The sequence below is a fragment of the Esox lucius genome, chromosome 20, assembly GCF_011004845.1.
Source record: "Esox lucius isolate fEsoLuc1 chromosome 20, fEsoLuc1.pri, whole genome shotgun sequence".
NCBI lineage: Eukaryota > Metazoa > Chordata > Actinopteri > Esociformes > Esocidae > Esox > Esox lucius.
Window position 1 is genome coordinate 31,873,566 of NC_047588.1, and position 12,925 is coordinate 31,886,490.

Sequence of the window (12,925 nt, forward strand, 5' to 3'; positions counted from 1 at the left end):
ATGTATGTTGTGTAATATATTACATTATTACTATAAAACATTTAATTGGAATATTTGTTAAAATTAAATATGGTATTATGTGTTAAAAACTTTATAATCGATCTACATATCTATATATATCTATATAATATTGCATATAGCTTACACAGTATATATGTTTTAATAGACTTCAGATAATTTTTGCAATCCTGATAATCACATTTTACAAATAAAGTCTCATTTTACAAGCTCTTTCCAACAATGTAATCCGTTGATACGCAAGTAATATTAAAACGAAAGGTGTTTCCTACTGATACATAGACAGCCGGGTAAATGTCATTCACTAAAAAAGCTATTAGTAATATTCCCAGAATAATTGTGCATGTCAGGCAAATTCCTGAAACACTGACAAAGGCACCATTAGAAACGATTTCATTTAAAGAAATTGTTAATCGCTTTCAGTTCTATGAGAAAAAATGAACATCCCACCGAATCAGTTTGGTTGACTTCGGTTGTAGCTTCCTTAACTCACCAGCAGAGGTGGTGATACCAAATCGACGTGCAATTGCTTCTGTCTGTTGACACTGGATTCTCATTTACCTTACAAAATCTGTTTTTGAAATTAATGCCAATGGATCATCTAAGCAATGCAATATTTACAACACATTTTGATTTATCTGATTTTATTTGATTTATATATTTAATAATCCACATCATCTCTCTGGGTCGAGTCGACATGTGGTTGGTAGAGTCTTTTTCTTGCTGTGTGTTGTTTATTTTTAGCTGACAGCTCGCCAGCTGTATTAGGAGGCAAGGGTAAGCTAGCTAACTTGGTTGTTCTGATTGAAGGTGTTAATGTTAGCTATAAATAATCATACGATGTAAAACTCAGATTTGTGCTAGCTATAATAAAGTGAATGAATTTGCCTGCTCAGTGGTCTTCAGTTTGTCTCGCATGCTAGTCATGCGAATGTCAGAAATAGGCTACAGTAAATATGACCTAATTTTGCCCCACACACGAATTCTTTAGTTAGATAACTGCTGTAAAGTACTACGTTAGGGTTCATGTAAACCGTGTCTTCTTTGAGACTTGTCAGTTTGGATCCGTTAGTCAGTCAGCTTATAATCTATAACCTAATACTAAGGAGGGATTCTGGACCTGTGGATGTCACAAGTCATTGATTTGATGGTGTCCAACTAGAGCTAGCTAAAGCTATGTCTGTGACCTCTCTCCTGCGAAGTGCCATGAGGTAAATAACGTACTATACTTACATTATAATGTTAAATTATTATTATTATGCACACAGAACTACCTTGTGGACTGGAACACTCTTTGAACATCCAGCATCTTCAATCTGTGATTTTCAGTACAGCAGGCCATTTTGGAGCTTGTGGTGATCACGTCCACATTGTATCCTCACTTTCTCTGCTCACTGTTGTTTTTGACAGACTGGGAAACAGACATCTGAACAGACATTGGGTTCAGCAGAGAACCCTCTCAGGGGCAGATGCTATCAATGCACTTAGGCCCTTTTACTTTGCTGTCCACCCAGACTTCTTTGGCCAGCATCCCAGAGAAAGGGTAATTGATTATTTCCTGCCCTGTTGTGGGCAAAAAGAGCACTAATTAACATGTACCATGGAATTGCATAGCAATCGTGTCCTTCTCCACAGGAAGTGAATGAAAATTCCCTCAAGAGGCTCAATGGTTATTTGGAAAGTCTTCAGAAACCTGGGACCCGCTCTGTCAAACCGACAAAGCTCACCTTTTATGTCAGGGAAACAAAGGAGAAGATTGAATATCAGCAAGACATCATTCCGTCTGGTAATTTCATTTTAGCCTCTTATTTCTGTTTCTTGATGACCGTTTTTTTTTTCCTTTGGGTTTTATTCATGTATTGGTGGGACTCCATTGTCTACATAGACCACTACTTTTGACTTGTTGCCATGGGAACTGGTCAGAAGTAGTGCTGAATATAGTGACTAGGTTGCCATTACGTATTCTGACTAATGCATGCGACTGACTGTTTACATTTGTAATGCATTCCACTACAATTCCCAGGGTTCCGTTCAGTCAGCTTCACTCTGCAGACCAAAGATGTCCTGAGCACTGTGATGGATGTTCTCCTGTCCTGCAGTCTGTCAATAGAGCACATGAAGGAACTGAAGGCCAGCCCAGCAGAGTCACCCCAGGGCCGGGAACCAGTGGCCGGGTCTGGGAATCCTTTCTACAGGCCCATCAAGTGGGACAAAACCTACTACAGCTTCACTGGCTTCAGAGACCCAGAACAGGAGCTGGAGCAGGCCATGAGAGTAGAGCCCACACTCGGGTACCTTATACAAGTACCTAGTCCAGCTTCTAGACAGAGATTGTTCAGTCTAGTTGCATAACATTGAGACACCATTCTAGTTATGAAACAAGCCATTTTGCAACAGTGTCTTGCTTTGGAAATGATCTGTAACTGGTAGACGGTTCTGACCAAAAGTGCATCGTCTAAGTAACCAAGTAGTGCCCAAGAAAGTCTTCAGTTATATTGTTAAATGCCACCACCCCGCCTAAGAAATTCTAAGCATACATGGATTCCATGCTTTCTTCCTTATTTGACATACCTTTCTTTGCTGAACACTGGTTTATCTAGCTTATCAGCCTCACATAAATGCAGCAGTCAGGAAGTAGAATGGAGCATGCACGTTCAGATATACTTTCCCAAAATGATTATATGGATGCAATAGTCACTGGTTTACATTTGAGTCCAAATGTTGCACAACTAGACTGTAACATTTCTGTCTAGAAGCTGGACTAGGTACTCTTATATTGTCTACCAATTACATCCAGCTATTATGACAGCTAAACATCCAGACTGATATAGTAGCCACTGTAAATAAAAAAAGCTGGGATAATAAATACCTAGCTAGTTGCCGAGGTGACGCAAATGTCTTATTTACAATTACACTTTAGAGAGTAGTATAATTTTAGCTTATAGGCAACGCCTTCTTCTATGTACTTAAATACACAGGTTGATTCCAAAACAGAACTTGAAAAGTGATGCCTCTGTTCTTTATGTGAGACATATGACTGACTGTCTCAAGGGTTGTCTTTCTGCTGCAGCTTGTGGCTGAGAAACAATGAGAAGGACGCCGTGAAGAAGCAGAAGGCAAGTCTCCCGCGACGAGAAGAGTTGAAGAGACTCAAGAAGGAATTGTGTCAGAAATTTGCCTTAGAAGATATCAGGTAACATCAACCCATGGAATAGATTATATTCTTGTAAAATATAAATAATAAGAAGTGACTGAACTGAAGAAAATTGTCAGACTCTTGGTCGTAAGAAATGGACACTAAAGCTTCAGAGGGTGGATGTTTGATTTAGTATTTGACTTGGTTGTAGTTTCCTATGATTCTATAGAATGTGTTAAATGTCCATCCAAAGTCCTTTAAATGATATAGATCTACTGATATACAGTATCTCACAAAAGTGAGTACATCCCTCACATTTTTGTAAATATTTGATAATATCTTTTCATGTGACAACACTGAAGAAATGACACTTTGCTACAATGTAAAGTAGTGAGTGTACAGCTTGTATAATAGTGTAAATTTGCTGTCCCCTCAAAATAACTCAACACACAGCATTAATGTCTAAACCGCTGGCAACAAAAGTGAGTACACTCCTAATGTCCAAATTGGGCCCAATTCGCAATTTTCCCTCCCCAGTGTCATGTGACTCGTTTGTGTTACAAGGTCTCAGGTGTGAATGGGGAGCAGGTGTGTTAAATTGGATGTCATCGCTCTCACACTCCCTCATACTGGTCACTGGAAGTTCAACATGGCACCTCATGGCAAAGAACTCTCTGAGGATCTGAAAAAAGAATTTTTGCTCTACATAAAGATGGCCTAGGCTATAAGTAGATTGCCAAGACCCTGAAACTGAGCTGCAGCACGGTGGACAAGACCATACAGCGGTTTAACAGGACAGGTTCCATTCAGAACAGGCCTCACCATGGTCCACCCAAGAAGTTGAGTGCACATGCTCAGCGTCATATCCAGAGGTTGTCTTTGGGAAATAGACATATGAGTGCTGCCAGCATTGCTGCAGAGGTTGAAGGGGTGGGGGTTCAGCCTGTCAGTGCTCAGACCACACGCCGCACACTGCATCAAATTGGTCTGCATGGCTGTCATCCCAGAAGGAAGCTTCTTCTAAAGATGATGCACAAGAAAGCCTGCAAACATTTTGCTGAAGACAAGCAGACTAAGGACATGGATTACTGGAACCATGTCCTGTGGTCTGATGAGACCAAGATAAACGTATTTGGTTCAGATGGTGTCAAGCGTGTGGCGGCAACCAGGTTAGGAGTACAAAGACAAGTGTGTCATGCCTACAGTCAAGCATGGTGGTGGGAGTGTCATGGTCTGGGGCTGCATGAGTGCTGCCGTCACTGGGGAGCTACAGTTCATTGAGGGAACCATGAATGCCAACATGTACTGTGACATACTGAAGCAGAGCATGATCCCCTCCCTTCAGAGACTGGGCCACAGGGCAGTATTCCAACATGATAACGACCCCAAACACACCTCCAAGATGACCACTGCCTTGCTAAAGAAGCTGAGGGTAAAGGTGATGGACTGGCCAAGCACATCTCCAGACCTAAACCCTATTGAGCATCTGTGGGGCATCTTCAAACGGAAGGTGGAGGAGCGCAAGGTCTCTAACATCCACCAGCTCTGTGTTGTCATCATGGAGGAGTGGAAGAGGACTCCAGTGGCAACCTATGAAGCTTTGGTGAACTCCATGCTCAAGAGGGTTAAGGCAGTGCTGGAAAATAATGGTGGCCACACAAAATATTGACACTTTGGGCCCAATTTGGACATTTTCACTTAGGGGTGTACTCTCTTTTGTTGCCAGCGGTTTAGACATTAATGGCTGTGTACTCACTTTTGTGAGATAATGTACATAAAATGCATGACCGTACTAACAAGATTAATAAATATTTACAAAACATATTCAAATACTGAGTATTATTATATACTACGAAATTGGGAAATTCAATTTTACACTAATACAATTATGTAGAGAAAGATTTTGTAAATTGTGTAACACTTAGGGGTCAAAATCATGTCAACTTCTCTTTCATACCTTTTAATAATTTAGTTTGCCAGGACACAGATCCCTGCAGATCCTTGATACTCCAACCCTCTGCTTGTGGACTGCCCTCTTCAATACATGCTGAAGGTTTTCAACCAGTTTCACATCAGGAGACTGACATGACTATACAAATCGATTTCTGTGGCCTATTAAGCATATCTGGACTCTATAAGTGCTAGAGGTTATCGGCCCACTAGGAGGTGCCCTTGAACACGTTTCATGCCGGGTGGGGAAAGGTTTTGGCTCAAGGGAACACTGGATTTAGAAATTTAACATAGAAACATATTTTCAATTTTTATTCAGACTTTTGTGACTGGAATGTTTATTCAACCCTTATAAAAACAAAATACTAATAAAACGTCTTTATTTTTTTCCACAAAACCAACCGCAAAACCTTTTAGCTTAACAAGGGCCCCAGGATCAGTGGAAGCAAAATACAAATGAAAATTAAAACGTGCCTCTCCTTGTTATCAGTACATTGTCTCCTCTTGAGAGTTTTACATGAGGGTGACAACACCTCGTCCTACCTGCAGATGGCAGCGCAGCTGGGGAATCACTCACCGATGCTGCCAGCTCCAGAGCCTGAGCCGACTCTCCCAGCAAAGCCCTGAGGCTGTGCTCAACCTCCGAGGTATATACAGCTAGAATTGACTCAGTGAGGACACTTATGTATGAAGAATTATGTGCACTTGTCTTTATTAGACAGGAAAGAGGGAAAAAATACAAATGTTGATTTTCCTCAAAGAGCAGTGGGCTGGTTTCAAACCCATGCCGGAGTGGTATATGTGCATGCTTATATGTATTATTTTCCTTCAGGACACACAATATTATTCACTGACCAATCAGGGATGAATGCGTCAGGACATGTGATGCTGGGAACAATGGACGTTCATCACCAATGGACCAAAGTAAGGCAGAGCGTTTCATTGAGCTGAAGTTGGGGAAAGTGACCAGCCCCTTTATGTCCACGCTGCTCAGGTCTGCGTCTGTGTGCGTCTGTGTGCCTCTGTGTGTGTGTGTGTGTGTGTGTGTCTCTCTGTCCTAGCTATTTGAGCGGCTGCCTAGCTACCGCAGCCTCCACCAGCAGACGGAGACTCTGAAGGAGAGGATCAGCCACGTACTGGGGGGGATCCAAGTCATCCACGTAGACAGACTGGGCTCTATAGAGGAACACTACAGCATCCTGAAAAGCTTTCATCAGAGACTGCTGCCGAGACGGCTGGCCCTACACCCCAGGAGTCTGCAGGGCCTGGTCATGACCGTGGAGAAGTAAGAAACACACCCTCTACCTGGGGGGCCAAAACACTCCCGCATCCCCTAAGCGCCTGGCCGTCCATTTGGAGAGACCACAATGCCAGTCTGTGCAGAGTTGTGTTGTCTCCCCTAGTGACCGCTCCAGCCCCGGTCTCCACGAGATGGGCCACTTCATCATCCCGACGACCTGCGAGCCCAGAGTGCTACAGGCCTTCCTACAGAGCCGGGCCGACGAGGCCCGAAAACGCATCAGACGCAGTAACCAGTAAGTGTCCTCATGGCCTTTTTGTTGCATTACTCATCCCCCCCGTAGGTGTGTGTGTGTGACCCCGGCTGTCCACGTGTTGTCCATATCCGTCCTCAGGCTCCGGGTGGAGGAAGAAGAAGTTCTGCTCCGCTGCCTGGAGGCTCTAGCCCTGAGGAGCCTCTCCAAGGAGCCCAGCGTCAGTCACACCCAGATGATTCCCTGCTGCAGGCGGCTCCTGGAGGAGCGTTCACCTCTCATGGAGGGTCTCCGGGTGGAGGTGTCCCACTTCTACTCTGTCATGCAGGACGGAGACCTGTGCATCCCCTGGGACTGGAAGGGATGAGGGGTGGACGGGACGCTTCGCAGCCAGCTTGGTTTAACTGAATGCTGTGCTCACCATGTGGACCTCCAGGCTATGCTATTGCCGCCAGACAGACACGCCAGCCAACTGACTCACAGGGTCAAGCACTTTATCCTTCTGCAGGAGAGGTCAGACAAATAGACAGATACCCTTTTCATGGACCGGCTTGGATGTTTGCTTTTTACATTGTCCTTTCCAGCACGGTTTAAAGAAACCACGATGAATAAGTAACCAGGCCCAGTTGTGTGGAAAGGGTTAACCTGGACAGTGCATAGGGTTAGTATTATGAGCCCCCACCAAGGCCTGTTTTCTTGAACTCAACCAGTGTTCAAGACAATATCGTATGTGTGGACAGAAAATAACACGGTTTTACTGTATTATTTCTAGTGTTATTTTGGCCTGTGGAAGGAGTTCATGATAATGAGATCACGAGATCACCATTTCACCTGGGGTGATATTTCTGAAGTAATCCCCCAAGACTACAAATATAACATTTATTCAAATGTTGCACTTGAATTTAAATTCTACAGAAACAGACATTGCCTTTCTTTTTTTTTTTAAAGAAAGTAAACATAAAATGTAAAAAACCAATGCCTCAGCATCAAAGTGTCTCAAACAATGACTGCAGGATTAGAACTCTCCACTAGATGGAGCTCTCTCATTAGACTCATTGTTTGTATTGACGTGTGGTTCAGAGTGAGATTTTAATTTCTGCCCTGGGGGCTGTGTTTCACGTATTTGGAGTAGTTGGCCGGGGTGCAAATTGTCCTTACATCTTCACGCCACCCCTTCCGTGTGATGAGGCGGAAGCTACACTAAACGCCTGTATAATGTAAGACATTCGGGTCATTTGCGCGAATTCACGCTTGCAACTTACATGGCACATATTTGAGATAAGGTATAGTATAGCACGCGTAAAACTTGGGTTCAAGGACATAACTGCAAATTACCACATTCCATGGAACACTTCATGACACGGAACGAATGGATTAATTCAGCACTGGCGGATGGTCATGGGACGCCAGTGGAAAACACTACATTTCTCAAGAAATGTTGCAACAAGAATGTTTCGTATAGATCGCTTCGTTTAGAATAGAAAACATGTTTGGATGCCATTCAGCAGCTGCAGGTTGTTTGATATCCTCCACCCAAGTATGCGGTCGAGCTAACTTTCGACCTAATAGATTGATTCATTATTGTTTTCGATTAACTCGATATTTGGTGCGCGCGGTATATTCGAATAGGTTCGGATGTTGAAATAGAATCACTGGATGGATACTTAGTGCAAAAAAACAAACATGTACGTAATTTAGTTGTGGATGTTCATAAAAAAATCACACCGGTCCTTACGCTGTGCACGAGAGAATCGGAGCGCGGAACAGTATTAGTCTCTTACCCACACAATTTATGTAAACAATAACATAGTCATGGTTAGAGTCGTGGTAGTGGTTAGAGACGTAGGCTACCCGAAACATGAGGTCCCGCGTTCGAGGCTCGTCACAATCAAGACGAATAATGTATTAGGATTTGTTCGGGATGGACAAAAACTTCCCTTGCTGCAACCTTCAGTAGCTACGTTATAGTAAACCTAAAATAAAACTGTTTAAGTTTATATTGCAACTATTTCTGGGGAAAGTACGTATCCGTGCATGCTTTTTGGGGTAATATAGGCTAGATCAAAACCCCTTGGGCAGTATAAGAGTAGGGGTTTCTACTCTCACAATTCTCTCGTCTTTTCACTTGACGAAAAACGGCCAGTGCAAAAGCTACATGGTTCATAGATTCTATTTGTGGTGGAAGTAAACTTAAGAAATGTTAGTCAGTTTAACACAATGCTTAATGGTGTCTAGCGAAATATTCAAACTTGGCATGATGTGTGACAAAATTATCTCTTGAGATCATGCTGAAACATTAATCCATGGGTCGGCCAATGTCACTTGTTCCATAATGCCCAAGCATTAATTAGTTATACAAAAAAACGTCTAGCATGAGATGTGGCTAGAAAATGTGGCCAAAATAGCAGAATCTATATACCAAAAACTGAATTAACAGTATTAACAATGTAATATACAGCTATTTTGTGCAGAACTCAAGTCCATTTTGAAACTGATCTTTTATTTCCCCATGCCATGGAATTTGCTCTGTTGTCTGGTGTATAAAACAACCACTGAGACGTTTTAGGTTGTGGGGAGAAGAAAAGAGAAAGCAGGAGAAAATAAAATACAAATATTTTATAATATATAAAATAAAAGGAATACAAATTATTGATCAATAATTGTAATGGTTCAGTTGATCTACACACAGACATTTTCCTAAAAATAAAATGTCATACAATTTAATTCAATTCACTGTCTGAGCAAATATATCTGATAAGACATTAACCTCATCTGTAGTGACATCTCACCAACACACCATGCCATTTGATTAGAGGTTACAGTGGGTGGTGTTATGATATTATGTTGAGTGTTAGGCAAGTTTGGCCATGCTAAACACATCAACCAGCTCTTGATATACAGACAACTAGTTACCTCAACCTAATGAGCTTCTCTTCTAACCACCAACCCCTTATTACCCTGTAAGAGTAAAGGATGAGTGGGAGGGTCCCTGAATCACACCTCAGTTGCATTCCTCTAAAATGTAATTAATCAAACTACAGAATGAATAATCTTTGTTTCAGATTACTTCAGACCTAAACCTATCAGCACATTTCTTTATCAAATCATATGTACACTCACCTAAAGGATTATTAGGAACACCATACTAATACTGTGTTTGACCCCCTTTTGCCTTCAGAACTGCCTTAATTCTACGTGGCATTGATTCAACAAGGTGCTGAAAGCGTTCTTTAGAAATGTTGGCCCATATTAATAGGATAGCATCTTGCAGTTGATGGAGATTTGTGGGATGCACATCCAGGGCACGAAGCTCCCGTTCCATCACATCCCAAAGATGCTCTATTGGGTTGAGATCTGGTGACTGTGGGGGCCATTTCAGTACAGTTCAAGAAACCAATTTGAAATGATTCAAGCTTTGTGACATGGTGCATTATCCTGCTGGAAGTAGCCATCAGAGGATGGGTACATGGTGGTCATAAAGGGATGGACATGGTCAGAAACAATGCTCAGGTAGGCCGTGGCATTTAACCGATGCCCAATTGGCACTAAGGGGCCTAAAGTGTGCCAAGAAAACATCCCCCACACCATTACACCACCACCACCAGCCTGCACAGTGGTAACAAGGCATGATGGATCCATGTTCTCATTCTGTTTACGCCAAATTCTGACTCTACCATCTGAATGTCTCAACAGAAATCGAGACTCATCAGACCAGGCAACATTCTTCCAGTCTTCAACTGTCCAATTTTGGTGAGCTTGTGCAAATTGTAGCCTCTTTTTCCTATTTGTAGTGGAGATGAGTGGTACCCGGTGGGGTCTTCTGCTGTTGTAGCCCATCCGCCTCAAGGTTGTGCGTGTTGTGGCTTCACAAATGCTTTGCTGCATACCTCGGTTGTAATGAGTGGTTATTTCAGTCAAAGTTGCTCTTCTATCAGCTTGAATCAGTCGGCCCATTCTCCTCTGACCTCTAGCATCAACAAGGCATTTTCGCCCACAGGACTGCTGCATACTGGATGTTTTTCCCTTTTCACACCATTCTTTGTAAACCCTAGAAATGGTTGTGCGTGAAAATCCCAGTAACTGAGCAGATTGTGAAATACTCAGACCGGCCCGTCTGGCACCAACAACCATGCCACGCTCAAAATAGCTTTAATCACCTTTCTTTCCCATTCTGACATTCAGTTTGGAGTTCAGGAGATTGTCTTGACCAGGACCACACCCCTAAATGCATTGAAGCAACTGCCATGTGATTGGTTGATTTGATAATTGCATTAATTTAACAGGTGTTCCTAATAATCCTTTAGGCGAGTGTATTTATCACATAAGCAAATTATGTTGAAGGTTCAGCTAAGTGCTTGTGGACAGGCTGCCACAACAATGCAGGACATTAAGTAAAATCTGTAGGAATGTCATGATGTAAGGGAACATTAATCAGTATCCATAGTAATGTCATGATGCTGTAAGGGAACATTAATCAGTATCCATAGTAATGTCATGATGCTGTAAGGGAACATAAATCAGTATCTATAGTAATGTCATGATGATTTAAGGGAACATAAATCAGTATCCATAGTAATGTCATGATGATTTAAGGGAACTTAAATCAGTATCCATAGTAATGTCATGATGATGTAAGGGAACATAAATCAGTACTATCCATAGTAATTTCATGATGATTTAAGGGAACATAAATCAGTATCTATAGTAATGTCATGAGGATTTAAGGGAACATAAATCAGTATCAATAGCAATGTCATGGTGATTTAAGGGAACATAAATCAATATCCATAGTAATGTCATGATGATGTAAGGGAACATAAATCAGTATCCATAGTAATGTCATGATGATGTAAGGGAACATAAATCAGTACTATCCATAGTAATGTCATGATGATTTAAGGGAACATAAATCAGTATCTATAGTAATGTCATCATGATGTAAGGGAACATAAATCAGTATCAATAGCAATGTCATGGTGATTTAAGGGAAAATAAATCAATATCCATAGTAATGTCATGATGATGTAAGGGAACATAAATCAGTATCCATAGTAATTTCATGATGATTTAAGGGAACATAAATCAGTATCTATAGTAATGTCATGATGATCTAAGGGAACATAAATCAGTATCAATAGCAATGTCTTGATGATTTAAGGGATCTTGTGGCCGGTTTGGAATTCTGTTTTGCTGAGAACCAATCCCAGAAGCCTTCCCGTCAGTCAGAATATATAATATTACTTGCTTTTAGTTTCTCATCCTATTCCTCAACAATGTGCCCCCCTTTTGAGATTTTAACTAATTTCATGTGAGAGAGCCCTTGTGATGCTTTGATAGTGAATCTGGCAGCAAAGGACACGTACTTAAAACAACACAAGCCAAGCTCAGGCTCAGAGTGGGACCAAAAGGGGATCAATCAATCAATCAAATGTATTTATAAAGCCCTTTTTACAACAGCAGTTGTCACAAAGTGCTTTACAGAGACACCCGGCCTTAAACCCCAAGGAGCAAACAACAGTAGTGTTGGATTTCAGTGGCTAGGAAAAACTCCCTAAGAAGGCCGAATTTTAGGAAGAAACCTTGAGAGGACCCAGGCTCAGAGGGGTGACCAGTCCTCTTCTGGCTGTGCCGGGTGAGATATTAAGAGTCCAATTAGAATAATACATTTCTCTGGGCTAAATCCAGAGTCTATTTGATTCTAGACTAGGTCAAAAGTATGACCAGGTGGACAAGGCCAGGGGGGGAAAAAGCACTTGCTGCCAAAACCTGGAATGGGGGGGAGCATCTGGGGTTGTGGAGCTTCTTGTAGCCTAGGGTCTGTTGTGCATTATGTAAAGAATAGGGTGTTGTTTGGGACCAGGCCAGAGAGAGGTGTCTCTAATGGGGTTCTTTCCCATTATGGTAGGACAAGACCTGGATTAGGAATGTGGTCAGGACTGGGACTGAGAAGGGAGTCCTGACTGACTGCATGCCTAGCACACATAACAGGATTTTAAACAAGCTACTATGAATCCACTAGTCTGGTTTTACACTGCATTGTTCTATACTTTATTAAAATACACATTTCAGTGGATTAAGCAATACATCACAGTAATGAAAGAAATTACATAAGCATTTCAGAAGGATAAAGGATGAAAGCATTTGAATTATTTGTGGCCAAAAGTATTGGCACCCTTGCACTTAATTCAAATATTGTCTCATTTATATTACAAAAACTGTTGAAATTCAACTGTCTTTTGGTATCCGCATACTGTATATTATAATTTGGTTTACAGTTGAATAAAACAAATCAAAAATATTAGCAACATTTTGTTATTCTGCCCACAAA

General features: G+C 41.7%; 1 protein-coding gene across 3 annotated transcripts; it reads left to right on the plus strand.

Moving 5' to 3' along the window:
- The first annotated feature begins 228 nt into the window (after positions 1 to 228).
- Positions 229 to 7,665, plus strand: tcaim (T cell activation inhibitor, mitochondrial). Of its 3 annotated transcripts, XM_010884673.3 has the most exons (11): positions 229 to 795; positions 1,125 to 1,229; positions 1,429 to 1,561; positions 1,654 to 1,804; positions 2,042 to 2,309; positions 3,089 to 3,211; positions 5,654 to 5,751; positions 5,937 to 6,028; positions 6,166 to 6,389; positions 6,508 to 6,639; positions 6,739 to 7,665. In XM_010884673.3, exons 2-11 carry the CDS (start codon positions 1,195 to 1,197, stop codon positions 6,962 to 6,964), a joined length of 1,482 nt encoding a protein of 493 aa, XP_010882975.1. In that variant the 5' UTR covers positions 229 to 795; positions 1,125 to 1,194; the 3' UTR covers positions 6,965 to 7,665. The 3 variants fall into 3 exon arrangements, with proteins under 3 accessions (XP_010882975.1, XP_034144692.1, XP_034144693.1); XM_034288801.1 differs by having other exon boundaries at positions 229 to 1,229; XM_034288802.1 differs by lacking the exons at positions 229 to 795; positions 1,125 to 1,229; positions 1,429 to 1,561 and having other exon boundaries at positions 1,714 to 1,804; positions 2,118 to 2,309.
- The last annotated feature ends 5,260 nt before the right edge of the window (positions 7,666 to 12,925 follow it).

Coding starts and splice junctions, on each gene's coding strand:
- tcaim (XM_034288801.1), top strand. CDS start 1,195: ATGTCTGTGACCTCTCTCCTGCGAAGTGCCATGAG. Junction 5,752..5,936: donor GGCTGTGCTCAACCTCCGAG/GTATATACAGCT, acceptor ATTTTCCTTCAG/GACACACAATATTATTCACT. Junction 6,640..6,738: donor CGCATCAGACGCAGTAACCA/GTAAGTGTCCTC, acceptor ATCCGTCCTCAG/GCTCCGGGTGGAGGAAGAAG.